At 38.0% G+C, this 15,684-nt stretch overlaps 1 protein-coding gene across 1 annotated transcript in view; it reads left to right on the top strand.

The window, feature by feature from the left end:
* syt16 (synaptotagmin XVI) overlaps positions 1-12,277 on the top strand; it is a 45,914-nt gene extending 33,637 nt beyond the window's left edge. Inside the window, 3 exon segments of the mRNA XM_042500615.1 lie at positions 3,021-3,485; positions 4,014-4,203; positions 4,656-12,277. Of these exon segments, the coding sequence (XP_042356549.1) occupies positions 3,021-3,485; positions 4,014-4,203; positions 4,656-4,969 (969 nt within the window). The 3' untranslated portion in view covers positions 4,970-12,277.
* The last annotated feature ends 3,407 nt before the right edge of the window (positions 12,278-15,684 follow it).

Below are 15,684 nucleotides of genomic sequence, written 5' to 3'. Positions count from 1 at the left end.
TTATACAGTTATACATAACAACTCTGCCACTGCTAATGCTAAAGCTAGTACTAATACTGCTGCTAATAATGCTACTACCTCAACGAGTCGTGCTGTCGACAAAATCACAATGTTTATTCACAATAACTTCCGGATAGAAAACCACTGCGTCATGTGCATTTAATCAAACAACACAGAGCAAACTCTGCCTTAATTGATTAGCTTTAAGGCACCTGAAAAAGCCCCACCTGAAAATAGTCAGTATCAGATTAAGTGTACGCTATATTAAGAATATTTTCATCACTTTGGCATTAGACGTTATCCTGACATTGAATTTTGGTCAAAACCGAAGTCATAACCTTAAATTCAACTCATTGTATTGATGTCTAACGACATTGGTGACCAGCCGGATATAACCCAAAGTCTGCATGAGATTTTAACCCTAAACTCTGCAAAGTGTCCACATAATAATTATCATGATTTCTTAGTTTCCTTTGGGTTTTATAAATTATCAAAAACTTTTGCAAAAAAATAATCAAATTCAGAGCAAATACAGTCGAGTCTATCCCTAATCTCATCATCTTAGTTTCATCTTAGATGCATCACATCCCTCAAAGCCTTTTATATTTAACATTTTAGTTTATTTATACAATTAATAACTTTTAAAGCACCGCACTGTCATCTCAAGGATTCAAGGTTTAAATATTGTCATTGTATAATAGAAGATGGCACAATGCAATGTAGTTTTAGCCCCCTCCACACTACACACACATATATTAAAAGTATTGAGTACAATAATGTGTCAGAAATCTTCTCACTGCTAGAAGTAATACTTAGTGTTTCTCCAGCAGAGGAAGAGGTAGTAAACATTTATCAGGTGAGCGTCTGTTTTTTTTTTTTTTTCTCCTGTCGACCTCCTGACCTGCACGTTCGATGGACTGGAGCAGCGGCTCTGTGGTTATCTTATCTCTCTCTGTGGTTGCCATGTCGACGGCAACACTCAGCCCCGCTCTGTCAACACTCGACGACAATCGATGTTGTGTTTGCCGACTGTACGGCAGGCTGAGATTGGCTGCATAGAAAAGAAGAGGAGGAGGAGGTTTATTTGTCCTTTATGGCAGGATTTCTGCTCAGTTTGTGTCCCCGAACATCTGAAAAGAGCATTTTTAGATTTAGCCTTTATAATGGACACATAGTTTATTTTTGCTTTTACGAGATTATCAAAAGTCATTTTACTCTGAATAAGCTACTTTTTCAATAATTGATATAATTTTGTGGGTTTTTTCAGCCCCAACAAATTCATTTCTTTTAAATGAATTGAAACTTATTTAACTTATTTTTACCCCTTTCCAAGCACAGTATTGTTATTTTAATTATTTTTAAAGAAAATTTTATTTTTCTTGATTTTAGTGCAGCAATCCTACATTTTTATTCATGTATGTTTTAGAGAAATAGATACAATACTCAACATTAACTTAGTAAAAAGTACTTTTTTTTACCGTACATGCACGTGTGAGGTGGAATAGTGCAAGTAGTGCAAAATTAAATGCTAAATATACAATTATGTGGTATATTAAAATATGTGAACACGCTGCTCATCACACAGAAGTGGATTTCATTTTTCTAACAGCAAAGTGAAAACATGTTAAAATCTCCTTTCAGCGTGTTTGATATACAACAGATATACAGTATATTTTGGTTATATTTAGTGGATCCTCAGTCTCTGAAGAAGAGGAAGAAGAGGGTGGATGTGCTCTTCCAGCTGATAAGATTATCGTCATGCTCGGGGGATCAGGGCGGCTGGAAGGAATCAATGTCCAAATGATTTTTTGTTTGCCCTCCTTTTTCTTCCGTTGCCTTTCTATTCATATCTCAGCCGATTCTGTGTTCAGCTATAAATAGACGGCAGCGGCGAGAACAGACACAATCAGTTCAAATGTGGTTAAAAATAAGAGTTTCTAAAAACAGACTGCTAAAAGCCTTTCATAGAATAGAAATCTTTAAGAAACACTGTATGTGAGGACTTTATCTTTATTTATTTCTCTATATTCTTCATTCAGCATCTTTCCACACCAAGTATGACGTAGACCCTCTTTACACCTTGCATTAAAAGGCGCCTTTTACCCAGATTGTATCTAGACAACGTGATTCTCTCTGTGCCATTTTTTTGTTGACATTGCAGCTGGGATCATTTTTGGCAGTTTTCCCTCAGTTACTTAGCCAGTGCTTCATAACCTGCTCAGCTAATAGCAGACATTTGGTCTTCTCTTGACTCCATCCACAATTGTCATTAAAATCTTGAATTTCTTCTTGCTTTTTTGCCGGTAGTTTAAACTAATCACTGGCTAAAAGCAGCTAACATCACCTCACTGATTTGGAACAGTCACGCTCCAATCACGTAGTTTTTGTATGTAGATTGAAATGTGGTCAGAGTGCAGTGCTGCCAGATGTACAATAATTATAGTTTTTATACAGTCATTCAGCTTTCTGTACGATGTGCTATCAATAATGGCTAATTCGCTTTATGCAAAATAAATTGATCATTTTGTAACTTAGTTTTAGTACAGGGCGACCTGTATGTGCTACGTCAGTTGCTTATCTCCAGTTCTGTAGCGAATTAACGCTAACTGAAGAAAAAACTATCTGTTGAGATCAGCATCTAAACATCACACTGTCTAACATGCATGTTTTTTTCTCAGATTTGCTTCATTCAATTTGTCGTTTGTTTGTTTTGTTTTGTCTGTGTTTTTTGTTTTTTTTTTTACATCAAATCTTCAAAAGGGGGATTTTAGGATTTTATGGTGCATCCATGAATGCAGTGAGCACAGGCAGCGGCAGCAGATGGTTTTTTGTTTGTTTGTTTGTCTTCTGAAATTACACATTGTCCTGGTTATAACTCGATCACACACACACACACACACACGTGTGTGTGTGTGTGTGTGTGTGTGTATAAATATCCTTGGTGCCTTTTGGGTACATTTACACTTGTGCTTTCATGTGGTACTTTCAGTAAGCTTTTATTTCTCTATCTTCCTTCTCAGCAAGAGCATCCTCCCCAGGATGAAGTCTCCACGCAGCCGGTCACTTCCTCCCCTCGAACCCCCATCTCTAAATGTGGAGACCTGGTCCTCTCCCTGGAGTACCGCCCCGACACGGAGAAGCTGCTGGTCTCCGTGATCGCGGCCCGGGACATCCCCGACAAGGCCCGCAGCGGCATGGACTCGTGGCAGGTGCACATGGTCCTGCTGCCATCCAAGAAGCAACGCCACAAGACGACGGTGCAGAAAGGCTCGCTGCCGCACTTCAACGAGACGTTTCGCTTCTCGCGCCTGGAGCCGTCAGACCTGCACATGTCGGCCATAAGGTTCAGGCTGTACGCGCTCGGACCTTCTCGGATGTCCCGTGAGAGGATGATGGGTGAAAAGGTGCTGCGTTTAGGTGGACTGGACCCGGACGGAGGGACGATGGAGACGACGCTGGTCATGGAGCCTCGCAGTAACCTCAAGGTGAAGCGAACATCAATTTGTAGACACGATTATATTTCTGTCAGCTATCAAAGTCAGATTTGTGTATTTAGGAGCCATAAATTCAGAAAGGAAATAATTTTGTAATATTGATACTGATTTGAGATGGTTTGGGATGATAGTGTAATATGGGTTGTTTTTTTGTTTTTTTTAATTTTTTTGTGATATTATTATTTATTAGTTTCATGATTATGGTTATTGGAAGAGTTTGGGTCTCATGGATGTAGGTGTTGACATTAATAATCTATATGAATATCTTTCATTCACCTGTGTCGGGTGGATAGGAGAGAGGGGGAAGTGGGTCGCTGTATTTTTTTTTGACTACATTTTTCTTTTGATCACTGAAATTATTTTGACTTCCTTTAATATATTTTTAAATGCATGTTTTGGAGACAACAGACTAGGCCCAGCCTCAGCCTCTCAGCGACTTTTATTTTGTTTGCTGTAGTCATTACAGTGTAAATTTCTGCTGAGTTGGTTCCTGCTGCTCACTGTGTTTCTCTCTGTCAGAGTGTGGACTCCCAGCTGAGCCTGTCTGCTGTGTCTCAGAGCGACAGCGCCTCGTCCACTCAGTCTCTGACTCACGGCGGCGTCCCCGAGCTGCTGGTTGGTCTCACCTATAACGCCACCACCGGACGCATGTCTGTGGAGCTCATCAAGGGCAGCCACTTCAGAAACCTGGCCATCAACAGACCTCCAGGTCAGCAGTGAGACTCACACACACACAAATACTCTAACACACAAAATGGTCCATTTTACACCTCAGTCAGCTTAAATAGGCCCAAACCGATTCAAGTTTCGATTTCACACAATATTAGGCTATTTTATGTGCTGTAAATGAATTTATATATTTATTTGGTGTATTCCTATCATTCCTATATGGTGTTTTGGTCAGTGATATTTTCATCTACTGGACAATTACACGTGTTACCGGCAAAACCATAACTCGACCCTGATGACCAAATACCTGCAAAACTCTCTCTGAGGAACCCTCTCCTAAAAATCATTGAAATGGGGAAAAACAAGTTTATATTAGATTACCAACGCGACAGAAAAAGAAACAAACATCTTTTTTATCATCTGCATATTTTCTTTATTTTTTTGTTTTCCTTCTTCCTCTCGCTCCTGCCCCCCTCCTCCCCCGTGGTCCAGACACCTATGGGCGTCTGACTCTGCTGAACTCGGTCGGTCAGGAGATCTCTCGCTGTAAGACGTCGGTGCGTCGCGGCCAGCCCAACCCCGTCTACAAGGAGACCTTCGTCTTCCAGGTGGCGCTGTTCCAGCTGTCTGACGTCACGCTTCTAGTCTCCATCTACAACCGCCGCAGCATGAAGCGCAAAGAGATGGTGGGCTGGGTCGCTCTGGGCCAGAACAGCAGCGGCGAAGAGGAGCAGCTCCACTGGCAGGACATGAAGGAGAGTCGAGGACAGCAGGTCTGCCGCTGGCACGTCCTGCTGGAGGCGTAACAGCACCACGACTTAGGATTTTTTTCTTTAAAGAGGAAAGGGAGTTTATTGTTTGCGTTGGAGAGTCTTAGAGGAACGATTGATTTGATGTGCGGACAGGATGATGCATGTGGTTTCAGAGGCGACGGATTCAAGGACGTAGCTTTCTCAGAGCACGCTCCAATATCGTCACATCAACATCGAACCTGGCTGGTTATTTGATGTCAACATAAGGGATAAATTCATCTGCTTTTGGAGGCTGACGGAAGTTTAAAAGTTAGTTGATGAATAAATAAATCACTGAAAGAAGAAAGTCTTCAGCAAGGTTGCACGACAAATCTATGAAGTCTATGAAAGTATTTCTTTGTCATTTAAAACCTTTATAAATTTATACAGAAATTCACTGTCCCTTAACAACAAAAAATCTTTGTCAAAAATCCATCGGCCTCCAAGAGGAGCTCAGAATTTGTCCTTCACTTATAGCTTTTTTTGTTAAAGCAGCTCAGTTGTGAGACGAGAAGCTGCAGTTTAGTTTTTCAAGTGAAATGCTGTGTTAGAAACTACACACAAATTAGAGGTGTGTGCGTGCGTGTGTGACTTGTTATTTCTAAATCTTGCTGTTCTTTTACTAGCTGGCAAATCAATGGAGATGCCGATGAAACTGCACAATGAAACGTTTAGTTCTGAGCAAATGCGGACAGGAAACAGAAAGATGCAACGTCCTGACAGTGTTAATGAAAATATTATTGTCAGAAACACAGCGGGTTTGTCTCAAACTGAACACAAACGATGAGAATTTTGTATACCAACAGGTAACATTTCCCATAGTCGTCACATGCATCAGCCATCTGTGTCATTCATTACAAACCACTGATCCGTCTACACTTTTAACTTCCTAACAACCATCGTTTGCTCCACAAACCACCTGCACTGCTCTAATTTTGGCCTCAACTACAAAACCAGTGACTAATCAATTAATACACTCATTAATCCGACTTGTATGGAATATGTGGTGGTGATTTTTGGCCATTTATGGGAATTAAGGAATGTCACACTCAACTTGCTTTGTTTGGTTTTACCAAAGAGTTTTAATCTTAAATGTTCTAAATGTTTAATGACAAAACTCAATTCGGTGGTCAAACTCATGCAAGCTCTTTGGACTGGAACAGTCAAAAAAAATTAAGTACATCTTTACATTTTCAAAGATGTAGCCAGCAAATATTCACTATTTTAATGTATAAATGATAAAATCTGAAAGTTTCTATCAATTCATTTGAATTGAAAAAGTTGATGTACTGATAAAGACAAAATGCAATAGAAGAAGAGTGCAATGGAAACAGCTATGGTAAATTAATCATCACATACAAGAAGCATTTGACTTGACTTCATCCCTGTTATGACCCTTTTATTATAAAAAAAAAACTCACCCTGTGTTGCATTGAATTCTCTCATGCCTCAGAAAATCAAAGAATCCAAAAATAGATAAAATTCTTGATGAATAAAAGTCATAGGCAAACAAGGTTAACAACAGCAAAATGATGAATATGTGTTTACAAACTCTACACAGGTTACGCAGTTTAATCCAAGTCTCATTTATCCAGTCGTATGCTCAGTTCTTCCTAAACAGACAACAATCACCATCAGTGAAATAAAAAATAAAAATAAAACAAACTGCCTCATGGAGGCAGCAGTAAACCAGCAGCTCCTGTGTTCAGTTAAGTAAAATTACTGTTTTTGTCGTTGTCACCTTTGATTCTGTTTTGAATTGTACGCTTTTAGCGGAAATGCATGTGTTTAGGAAGTGCTTAGCATTTGACTGGATAAATGAGACTTAGATTTGTGTTGTGTGAGCGTTTGTAAACAAATGTTTTGATAAAGTTTCAGATTCTTTGTTCACCATGGATGCGTGCCAGAAAATCAGCGTTTCTTCATGAATTCAATATAACATGGAATGAGTCATTTATATACAAATGGCCATTTGGGGGCTGAAGTAATCCTTTAAACATCCACTGAAGAGACACAAAGAATTAGATATGTGTGAAGAGACAGAGAGACTGTAACCTTTCCCCCAAAAACACACTGAAACAAACAAATGTCACATTTACTTCATGTTTTCTTTTGATGATGTCATCTCGCTTTGCCCCTCTGCGATGGTATAACAGCACCTGGCAGAAAAATGAGCTCCGCCAAGTGTTTATCACCAAATATTCGCATAACAAGAGTGGATGGAAATGTGCATAAATTCACATTTGGCTGATTTTTCGGTTGAGATGTGCGCCACATTTGGATGGAAACCTCACTCCGCTGACGGATTACATCACCATAAAATACAGATTGAGGAAACAAACATGAGAGTAGAAGTGAAGACGCTTTATGATTCAAGTGGAGGAGGAAGGCGTCTCATTCATATTCAGCTCTCATTCATATTCTCCTGACACATGTGGTACTACAGGCAGGAAGCACCAGCAGCTGGAGACTCTTAACCCCGTCGGGATGAGAGCTTCTCTTCCCTCGTCGACGCTGAATGATGTTTTTTGGCCTCGGCTCCGTCTCCTTCACAGGGCAAAGCTCATTTCAACACCCATCAGCGCTGAGCTGAAAAGAGGCTTTAAATATCTCGCTGCAGCTGTTAATAACATGCAGTGAATTACCCTGGAAGTGTGTTTTTTTTTTGCCCCGCACACTCGCTCTGTGGTCTAATTGGTAGTTACAGCTGTAGAATTGTACAGTGTGATGATGGTAATGCCGCTGCTAATGCTCATCCCCTTCCAGTCTGAGCATCATTGAGTCATAAGGCATCAGTTCAGCCCGCAGGGGAGGATTATATTTGTTTGTGTAGACAGATACTGTAGCTCCAAACCCCCAAGGGGCCAGGGTGGGGTGCAGGGCTCACACATTGAGAGCAGGAGACGTGTTTATTTGAGCGTTTTCTTCAGTCAGGTGACAAGAAAGCTCTCTTTAGAAATGACGAACTGCAGCTCGCTTTGAAAACTGTGATCGGAAACAGCAAAAAAAAACTACTTTAAAATACAGGATTTTATGGGTTTAAGATGACAGTCTGTAAATACTTTCATATTCAAATTCTTAATTTTAAAAGGTGAATTAAAGGGTCAGTTCACCCAAATCACAAACTCTGTCCCCACACATCCCCTAACAGGCCATCCAGAGCTTTATTTTTTTGTGGCCTGATTTTTAAAGACTTGAGCCTCTGCTTCGACAGACAGAACAGTATTTCGCTTTTGCTGCTCAAAGCACTTAATTATATATGAAAATATCAGCTCGGAAACTTGTTTTTCAAGAAAGAAACATGCTGGTGTTTTGCATAATTCCCAGACTGAACAAAGAAAGAAAACGTTGTCCATTAAGTGAAATATTCACATTTAAGACTCTGTTGTACTTGTTTTTTTAATGGCTTCACTTTATTCTAGGTGTCTTGTGCATTATTTTATGCACATGTCCCCAAAACGGGGATATCTTTGAAAACAATGTAATTTTATAAACCATGGGTGAACCACAAAAGTAGGAATACTGATGTTGGATTTTGCAAAATCGTCCAATATGCTTTGCTACTTTCACCCTCACCTCTTAATATGTGCACTTCCATCCACCAGTTTTTATTTTTTATTTTGCAATTTGCATAAAAAACCTGAGTGGAAATAACAAAGCTTTGGGAAAAATTGCATTAACACCCATCAAAAATAAACGTTAACGCTTGTTGGAGGTGGAAAAAGTTGGTGTATTGATAAAATCCGACAAAGTGCAATGGAAACAAGCATTTTACGTTGAATTTGTGAATATATTTCCATAACAGTTTTGAATGGATGGAAAAGGGCATACATTTGCTTTTGTCTTTTCCTAATTTTCTGAAAATTCATTTACAATTTAAGCTACATTTGGATGAAAACCTGTCTAACTAATGGTAGAAAATCATGAAAACTGTCTGCGATCCATTTATTCTATTTTGTTTCAGTGTGTTATCAATTCACTTCATACCCAAGAAGCCATGTAAATGTTAGATGTCTCATTCAACTGTTTATGCACATTTATCAAAATTTAGAGTTTGAACAAAGCTTGGCCACATAACATTAGTTTACGAAAAAAAGAAACAAAAAAGGTTAATTAGCCTATGATGTCCTTTGGTAAAATGACATATTTGTTTTGATTGATTCCCATGATACACACATCCTCCTTAAGCTCATGAATGATTCAGAACTTATTTTTCACAACCAAACCCACAACCTTAGTCATCGTCAGAATTATCATCACATACTTCAAACCGTAAACAATACAGATGATCCACTGCATCAGAATCACTTATCTCTGTTATTATTATTATTATTATTCAGGGAAGCTTCCAGCAGTAAAGACTGAAAACAAGGTCTTTAAATTTAAGGATAAATGACTTTTGAAAGGACACAGTTTCATCGACTCATTCTGTTAAATGCAGGAAAGAAGCTGTAAATGCTGTATGTCTTGTGTTTAAACTGCAGAGATGTGATGACTTCAGGTATAAATGAAGCAACGGGTGAAGAATAGGAGTGCTGTAACTGGCTGCAAAAGCCCAATGGTTTTTATTTTTATTTGACTGTTAAAATTGTTTTTTACAAAAACACTCTTCAAAGACTCAATTATGGGAATTTTGAGTGAAATTTGTGTGCAGTCAAAAGACCCCAATTTACCTACAATTAGCTTTTTTTCATGAGCTTGTTCAATAGTTTTCTCGTATTTGCTCTATTGCTTTTTTGTCTATGTTTTAAAGTATATGGGTATTTAACACCTGTTTTTGTTAAAATATTAACACCTAGCCAAGATAAAGAGAGTTACTGTTGCTTTTGTTAGCTTCACACCAAAGGATGCAGTTGAAAATGATGAACAACAGTCTTACCAACTTATCCGAAGTTGTCACATATCACCGCTTTACAGTGGACTTCCATGTCTACATATTACGCCCTAAGTGTCCCGTCTGCGTCTGCTTTTTATGTTTCAGGATGCTACTGTGATGTCAACACAAGCACATGGTGGGAAGTGGTTATGTTTAGGCAACAAAAGCACATAGTAACCAACGCAAGGACATCAACAAATGCACATGCTGGCACAAATGGTTAGGATTAGGAGAAGGTTGACGCAGCATGCCAAACCTCGGCATGTCATAGCACCGCGACCAGCTCTGTCCAGCCACGTTCTCTCCTGACGCCGTCCAGTGGCGTTTCATGCGCTCGCGAAAGGTGGCTTTTGGTGTCACAATCTTGCGCTAAGCATCACTGCCAAAGCAGCGCTATTTTAGGAGTTAATAATGAGAACAGGCTTGAAACCGCTTGAAACTGAGAATTCATGACTGGACCTTGGTTTCCAGACATTAAATTGTATTTTTAACCAGCAACTGTCAGTTTTCAGCTTTTGCACGAGAAAATCCTTTCTGGATCGTGGGTAGCTTCCCCCAAGAGCCATTAGCCTAAAATTCTATAAAGTCTTAGCATCCAAAACCGGCTTAAACTGGATGTTGCAGTCCTTATTTGAACTTTTTGAAATTGTAAACATGCAAAATTACATAGTTAGCTCATGATGTGCTGCCACTTGCTGTTAAAAATATTGCTTGGTTAGAAAACTAAGTTTTACTGGGGTAAGCGAGTTAGCTGGGCCTGCTAACATTAGCATGAATTCATTACAGCGTTACTCTTGTGTTTTTAGGGGGAAAAAATAATTTGCATAGCGAATGAAATGTTGAAAATACCAAAGCTTGTCATGACCAGTTGCTGAGTTATGATTTGACAATCGCTACTTTGGTAAACGGGTTTAGCTAACAGTCAGTTTCTAGCTTGAAATTTTATTTTGGCAGTTAGTTAATATTTAGCTAGTTAGCAGCAAACTGTCCTTTTAGCCCTCTGTCAGTAGTAAGCTAGTTAGCCAGGCCTGTCTACATTAGCATTAATTGCTAACAGTTTTTCTCTTATGTTTTTAGTGAACAAAATGATTTGAATAGTGAATGCTGAAACACTGAAAACACCAAAGCTTATCGTGATCAGTTATGATTCAACAATCCCTTTTTTGGAAAAAAAAAAAAAAAACAGTTTTGCATACACCAAAACAGTTTTGTTTGTTTAAAAATGCAAATGTTTGGGGATGTTAGGGCCACTGTAACAATGTCATGGATGTGTACATTTATATTTTTGGCATCATGAAACTGAATTTTATTATTTGTTTAGTGAATTGACAAAAACTTAGACAGTAATTTTTGTGTTGTAGCAGAACAAATTTTGCTACCACTTTTTTAGTTTAGTATATTAAAAAACAGTATTCTATTTATTGGTAGTTGCCTAATTTTTGTCAATAAGTCATCTGAATGCTGGAGTTGACCTGCACTAATACAGTTTTTGTTTCACATAACCCGTCACAAGATTTGATATCAGCACTCCTATTCGACAGGCTTCATAGATGTGAGTGTGAATAGTGACATGAACTATAGTAACTGCACAGACTGATATATTTTATGCATGTCGAGATGTACAGAATGTAATATCTATTCTATATTTTTTAAAACAGTAAATGTTAAATGTTCTTATTAGTATTTCCCAGGATTTCTATTTGTATTTACACGTCTGCATGCTCGGTTTGAGACCCCAGGGTGTATTACAGATGTGAGACAATCAGATTGTGCTGCAGATGTGATACTGTTGTAAAACTCTGATGATGAAGTGCCTGTAACATTTTGAGATGAAACATATCCTCCATGATAAAAATAGAGTATCCTAATTTGCATGAAGCTTTCTTGTTGTTCCCTGTGAATGCTGCTGTAGGACTGCATGCATGGGACGTGATTACAAGGCCTGATGTCTAGGCCTGGACCAGGACTGAGGTCCAAGTCCGAGTCAGACCAGGACTGAAGTCCAAATCCAAGTCAGACCAGGACTGAGGTCCAAATCAGAGTCAGACCAGATTCTGTCAAGTTCAAGTCCACATCAAACCTACAGAAAGTTAAAGCAAAGTTAAAACAATGACCAGAGCTAACCAAGACACCAAATTTCGCAAACAAAAAATTCCTTAAAAAATGTAAAAAGTCTATTATTTTTCCATGTAACCGAACCCACTCAACAAACAAAATGTTTACACTGTACATTTCTAAAAACCAATGATATGTCACATTTGCAAGTTACGTTGTTATTTAGTGGATATGTTGAAACTTTCTTTGCCTTTCAACAATGCTGTGGTTAACATAATAGTTTGGTAGGTTTATGCACCAAAACAGGTTGGTTACAGTTATTTAAAAAAAACATGTTTTGGCTTAAATAACTGCTTTTTGGTGGCACACTCCTGGGTGGACTTTCAGCAAAGTCCTGGGAAAAGAAACAACCGCTTTGTGACACTCTGCCCACAGGTGTCACTACAGCACACCCACGTTTTGTGGCTAAGAAGCTGCTGTAAATGCAGTGATGACTCACTTAAAAACAATGTTTTTGTTTTTTGTTGGTCTTGAATGGTGGTCTGCAGATGGCAGGTGTCTCTCCCAGGTGTCTCGCCTATGCAGCTTTAGGCACAAAAATGACTGTTATGGTTAGGAAAGTAATGTTTTGGCTTAAAATACTTGTTTTGGTGGCACAAACCCAGCTGGAACTGCAGATGTCTTGGGGAAAAAACAGCCGCTTTTTGTGACACTATCCCTGCTGGAAACACAGAGACAGATTGCCAAAAAATACCCACATTTTGTTACCAAGCTGCTGTAAATGCAGTGATTTTTCACTAAATCAACCATTTTTGTTTTTTGTTGACCCTGAGCAGTTGTTTACAGCTTGGTGCCACACCATCCACCAAAGTCACCTCATATACATCACTTTAGAAACGCTGATGTGATACGTATGAAACGTACACACATTTATGCATCTAAATATAATAGTGGCAGTTTTAACTTGTGTCAAACATTTCAAATAATGCCGTTTTTAAAGATATAGTTTGGCATTTCGGAAAAATACACGTACTTGTTTTCTTGGGAAGAGTAACATGTCTGACATATTTGACTTAGCTCATCATTAAGACAAGACGCAGCTTGATTTCGTTAAAAAACATAGGGAAAAGGCAATACACAACAAATAAAAAAATGACCCAAAAAATTAGCAAGAAATTAGTAAAAAGTAAAAGAAAATTAACTGAAAATTAGTTAAAATAAAAAAATAGAAAAAGGAAAAAGAAGATAAAACAAATTAACAAGAAAATTACCTGATAAAAGAGGCTTAAATTGACATAATTTCAGATACATTTATACATTTATTTGGGTTATTTGTTTGATTTTTTTTTTTACTTTAATTTTCTAAATTAGTTTATTTCTAACAATTTCTGAACCATTTCTTACCAAGTTATTCTTTGCCTTTTTAACCCAAGATTTAGTAAGAAATTGCACAAATTTACTCAAGGTTCAAAAGTTTAAATAGTTGTGAAAGGCATCCCAAAGCAGCACAAGAAAAGTGATGTCAATCCAGGTTTCAAAGGGTTAATTGTCATAAACATTCAATTGAAAATGGAGTCAATTTTATTTTTCTCCCTTGTAAGAGATAATAATAAAATATAATAAACTTAAAGCACAGTCCCCTTTTTCTGAACATCCTGTTAGATTTTGAATTCTTATTAACATCCACAGTAAAAGCAGTAACTGCAGTGGACAACACAAAGACACTGACTCTGTAAACACACTGTACAGTCCTGCAGTCTCAGTCTGGTCTGGTTCTGGTTCCGGTCTGGTCTGGGTCGTGCATGCTGAGCACCCAGAAAGCACTTTTTGTACCAAGTTTTGTCGTTGCCAATAAAAGCCAGAAGATCCCTGCTGTGGGAACGTCTGTCTGCCATCTGTTTTTTTGGTCCGTTCGTTCAGATGTCTTAATTCTGAGAACGAGGATTTAGTAGCAACAGTTAACGACAAAAACACACTTCATCCCCCTGTGATTGGTGGTAGATTTCCAGTTTCACGCAAGAAATCCCACAGAGTGGATTTACAGATTAGGGAAAGTATTTTGTGGTTTGTTTGTTTATTTTAATTGTTTTGGGAGAGTTTAATCTCTGACAGCATATGCTTTGGTTCTTAGATTTAGCAACAAACATGCGGCTTGTTTATGTTGCTGTTTATTAGCTGTACAGTATCAAGTGTTTAATTCACCTTTATTCTTTCAAGGACACTGGCTTGGTTTCTTTCAAAAACATGGAGAAAAGGCAATGAGGAACTTAACAAGACATGACCCAAAAAAATAATTTTTTTTTTAACAAGAAAATGGCCGAAACAAGGTGTTTTTCTGTAACATAAATGTAAAATTATGATAATTCAAATATAGTTTTTGCCTTTTTACCCATGTTTTTGAAAATAATCAAACCAGTATGTTTAGGTTTCACATAGCTTGTGAAAGGTGTCTGAACGCAGCAAAAGGAAACTTGAGGTTTCAGAGGGTTAAAATAAATACTTAGCCCAGCTGCCAGAGTAAAATGTTGGCATTGCATGTTTTTGCAAACTATTAATACATCTCCTTTGCATGTTTCATCCTATCCTATCAACATTAAAGTGACGTATATGTGAGCTGACATTGTCGTCTGTTGATGGATGGTGTGTCGAGACGCTGCCAAGCTGCAGACCGTTTAAAACCAACCAACAAAATCAATTGTGCTTTAGTGATACATTTCTGTTTTTGCCAGCTGCTTTTTAGGCAAAAAAACGTTTTGTAGTGTCTTCTCATTGTTTTTCCAGCCGGGATAGTGCCATGAAAAAGTGGTTGTTATTTACCAAGATGTTGTTGCTTTTCCAGCTTGGAAACCAGGAGTTTTAAGCCATAATGTGATCTTTTACATACCAAGTGGTTTTTTTTTGCGACATTTAACCACAATGCTGTTAACATGTATTATGCAAGTGTTTCTAGCAAGTGTACTGCTGATTGTTCCCACATTTATATCATTATAACTTAGTTCTGTTCCACGTTTTCCAGTTTGAGAACTGCTAGACTAGATTACACAAGCAATAAAAAAGAAAAAAGAAAGGGAAAAGAAAAAAGCATGAAAAATTGCTAGACTAAATTACCCAAGTAAAATAGAAAAAAAAGCGTAAATAATAATTTATTGTTTCCAATAATAATAAAGCGAAATTCATCTGAAAATAAATAGAACACCAAACAAGGAAACTAAACTAAAGAAGATACTGAAATAGAAAAATATTATATGTTGAAAACTTTCTATAACGCTTGAGAAATGTATCAATGAGGTAGCCTGCATGAAAAACTTTGTGCGTAATATATAAACACTTTGTGTCTCAAGATGTCATGTTAAACAAAACAAAGCAACCTGTGATTTATAATAGGAAAAGAAAAAAGCATGAAAAATTGCTAGACTAAATTACCCAAGTAAAATAGAAAAAAAAGCGTAAATAATAATTTATTGTTTCCAATAATAATAAAGCGAAATTCATCTGAAAATAAATAGAACACCAAACAAGGAAACTAAACTAAAGAAGATACTGAAATAGAAAAATATTATATGTTGAAAACTTTCTATAACGCTTGAGAAATGTATCAATGAGCTGGCGCGTCATCACCGCGCTTACTCAGTCTCCTAGCAACAGGAAACATCTGCCTCCGCGAGGACCAATGAGGGCGCGCGCGGATCGCTGTGTGTTGTCTCTTGTTGCTGTGAACGAGATATTTTAGGAGGCTGGAGAGCAGCGAGCGTCTCACCCCCGAGGAGCTGGAGCTGCTTGTCTGTCTGTCCGTCTGCAG

Source organism: Plectropomus leopardus, chromosome 14 (genome assembly GCF_008729295.1).
Source record: "Plectropomus leopardus isolate mb chromosome 14, YSFRI_Pleo_2.0, whole genome shotgun sequence".
In the NCBI taxonomy this organism is placed as follows: Eukaryota; Metazoa; Chordata; class Actinopteri; order Perciformes; family Serranidae; genus Plectropomus; species Plectropomus leopardus.
This window is presented reverse-complemented; position numbering and strand designations above follow the sequence as displayed.